The 3,054-nt window shown below is 54.7% G+C and overlaps 1 protein-coding gene across 1 annotated transcript in view; it reads left to right on the top strand.

The window, feature by feature from the left end:
* The first annotated feature begins 16 nt into the window (after positions 1 to 16).
* Positions 17 to 3,054, top strand: part of TMEM132D (transmembrane protein 132D) — a 312,508-nt gene continuing 309,470 nt past the window's right edge. Inside the window, exon 1 of the mRNA XM_004690639.2 lies at positions 17 to 300. Within this exon, the coding sequence (XP_004690696.1) occupies positions 222 to 300 (79 nt within the window). The 5' untranslated portion in view covers positions 17 to 221. The remainder of the gene's footprint in view (positions 301 to 3,054) is intronic.

Genomic DNA, 3,054 nt, shown 5'->3' with positions numbered 1-3,054 from the left:
GGGCTGGGCCTGCGCGCGCCCCGGGCTCCGGAGGGCAACTCTCGAGCCCGGCCATGGACTGGAGGGAGAACAGCAGCGGGCGCCCTGGCGGCGGCGCGGGTCCCTAGCAGAGAGCCCCTTCGCCTCCCAGCGCAGCTCCTGCCTCCTGGGGGCTCTGGCACCGTGTCTTCTTCGCATAGACGGCGCAGGGGAGCAGACGACCTGCGCTCCGAGGCTCCAGGATGTGCCCGTCTGAGATGGGGACGCCGTGGCACCACTGGTCCCCCGTGCTCATCAGCCTGGCCGCCCTGTTCTCCAAAGGTGAGGGCTCACTGCTATGTCTGGCTCCCAGTCTAACTTCCCTGTGGTGAGTGGGGGCAGAGTGTGCGGGTTGGGGGTGACAGCGAGTGAGGGCGGGAGAGTACCCGGTGGGCTGTGCTATCGACCCACCAAGGTTCTCAAGGTTCTCGAGGTTGCCTCCTGCTGCGGGTGCGTCCCAGGAAGGCTTGGGTGGGAGGCCCTAGGTGAGACTGTAAAGGGACAGGGGAGACAGAGTTTTCAAGGGGAGGGGTCTGCAGGAAAGGAAAGCTGGCTTAGGTGTGGGAGTGTGTGTGTGTGTGTGTGTGGTGTCCTGGCTGGGGGCTGGTGTGACCTGGGAGGGTGCTGGAATTTGGAGTTGACTTTTCTTGCTGGCACTGACCTGTAAAGAAATAATTCCGGAGCATCCTCTGCGTGGGAATGCTGCTTAGTGCACCAGAGGCGCTGTGGCTCTGACTTGCAGGTGGGTGCCCAGAAGTGGCTTCGTGTCTCTAGAACAGCTCATTCTGAGGCTGGGAGGGGGCCTGGAGTGGGGAGACAGCCCCTCTCTGCTGACCCAGCAGCTGCAGAATCAGTACAGGGTGAAGTCAGAGTGTGACCCACAACTTGTAACCTGAGTTATCACAGCAGGCCCTGCTGTGAGCAAAGAGGGATCCCCCATCTGCTTTCCTCCCCTCCTGTCAACATCCCTGTCTGTCACAGAACAGCGAGTTGGGAGGCTCCAGACACATGCTCACGATGAGATGGGACGGGATTTTCAAAGGAGACTGTAGAAGCACCCCTTCCCATTCCCACCCCCACTCTGTCCTGGGTCCCTGCCAGCACCCCTTCCCACAGAGAAACGCATGGGTGGGAAGTGGGGAGTATCAACTGCCTCCAGGATGTGCTCCGAACTAAGCAGATTTTCCTGAGCAGGCTTTTTGAGATGAGCTCTCTCAACAACTTCAAAGCTGGTGGATCATGGCCCGAGTATTTAATTGCAGGAATTTTCTTTCTGTGAGTTCTTCCAGCAGCTTCACCGTGGCCACAGAGGTGGGGATGTGGCCACACAAGGCAGCTTGTGGCTGGGGTTGTGCTAGCTGATTTAGGATGGGGATCGGGGCTCTCCTCGCTCCTCTGTCTTTGCAAGTGCACTTGGAACTGGCTCACGTCTCCTAATTATGGGCTAGAACAATCCCTGGGCCGGAGCCCCCGGGACTGATGATGTGCACAGGCTACAGAAGTGGCTGATGAATTCAGTGCATCCAGCCAGGCAGACGTGAGATGAAAAGCCCCCAATATACAGCAGCAGCGCACACTCCGTCTGGCTACAAGGCAGGGTTTGTTATTGGTTGCTACTTGGTTTCATAATAGGAATAGGCTTCTGTGTTTTTATGCTGCAATAACAAGGTTTTATTAGGAAAGGTACAGGAGAGCTTTGTAAATATGATCTAACTCCTGTGTTTTCTGTGTTCTGTGCATAGTTTTCACACGGATTTCTTTATTAGGCTGAGCAGTGCTGAAGAGAACTGGATTTCCCCTGGTTCTTTTGAACTTTTCTAAGTGACAAGGCCGCCGTGTCCTTAAAGGAGCCACTCTAAGATGCGGTCTCTCTTCTGGGTGGATGGGAACTGCATGTGTGACGATGCCATAAGCCCACGGCATGTGACGTGTTTGGTGTGTTGATTTCGAGAACTCGTGCAGTGTTTGGTGTTGATTTCGAGAACTCGTGCAGCTGTTCAGAAGTGAATCAGTTACGTGTGGCAAGTTCCCCCAGCAATTAACGGTTGCCAAGCCCAGGGGAGGCGGCTCAGTGATTGTGTGGAACCTGTCGCGGAGCAAGAGAAAGTGGAATGGGCGGCCCCTGCCTTGCACGGCGTGCAGGCTTGGTGCAGGGGGGCTGTATACGCAGGACGGTTTGGGTTTTCTCAAGTTCTGGCCGTGCTTTCCCGCCTGTCTGAAAGCTCCAGATCCACTGAGATCAAATTTGGACAGTATCGGAAAGGGTTTTATTTACTTATTTTTCTTCAATTTTGTAAGTTTGTTAGTGGGTGTTCTGGGTTTTTGAGCCCCAGACTCAAGACTAACTATGTAATTTGGGGGTACTGCCTCACCCTTCCACATGTGCTCACGCTTCATTCCCCGTCCACTGAAGCTCAGGAGGGATGTCCAGTCCCCTGCTCTCCACACCTTGCTATTCTCCCACTCCCTCCAGTGCCTTCAGAGTCTGGTGTCGCTGTACTGTGCTGGGCCAGTGCATCCTCTTTGGCCACTTCTAATCCACAAATGAGTGAGATGGGCCAGTAACTCTTTTACTTTCTGGCCTATTTCACTTAACATTGTCCCTTAAAGTTGGATCCATTTTATCCCCAAAGACATCTTGTCCTCTTTTTCACCGTTGAGTAGTATTCCACAGAATCTGTTCACGGGGATCAGATGTGTGTGCACACACCCAGAGGTTGGGTGCCCTAGAGGGCTATAGCTGTGCCCTGAGGCTCTGTCTCAGGATCTCCTGTCTGTATGGGCCAAGGGCTCTGCCTGCGTTTCCCTCTGTGGGTGGGGTTCCCTGTGTGGGTGTTCTGGATTCTAGGGAGCCTCTGCAGAATTTTCACATTTCTAACCCCCCAGGTGTGGAGAGAAACTGCAGGAAATGCCCTGCAGCTCTGGATGGATGACCGTTGTGGGTCACAGTACCTGCCTCTCCAGGTGTTTCGGAGAGGAAGTCATAGAGGAGAGAGGATGGTTGTGTGTGTGTGTGTGTGTGTGTGTGTGTGTGTG

The sequence above is a fragment of the Condylura cristata genome, unplaced genomic scaffold (genome assembly GCF_000260355.1).
Source record: "Condylura cristata isolate star-nosed mole 26May11 unplaced genomic scaffold, ConCri1.0 scaffold00029, whole genome shotgun sequence".
NCBI lineage: Eukaryota > Metazoa > Chordata > Mammalia > Eulipotyphla > Talpidae > Condylura > Condylura cristata.
The sequence above is the reverse complement of the archived record's forward strand: the minus strand, read 5'-3'. Positions and strand labels throughout refer to the sequence as shown.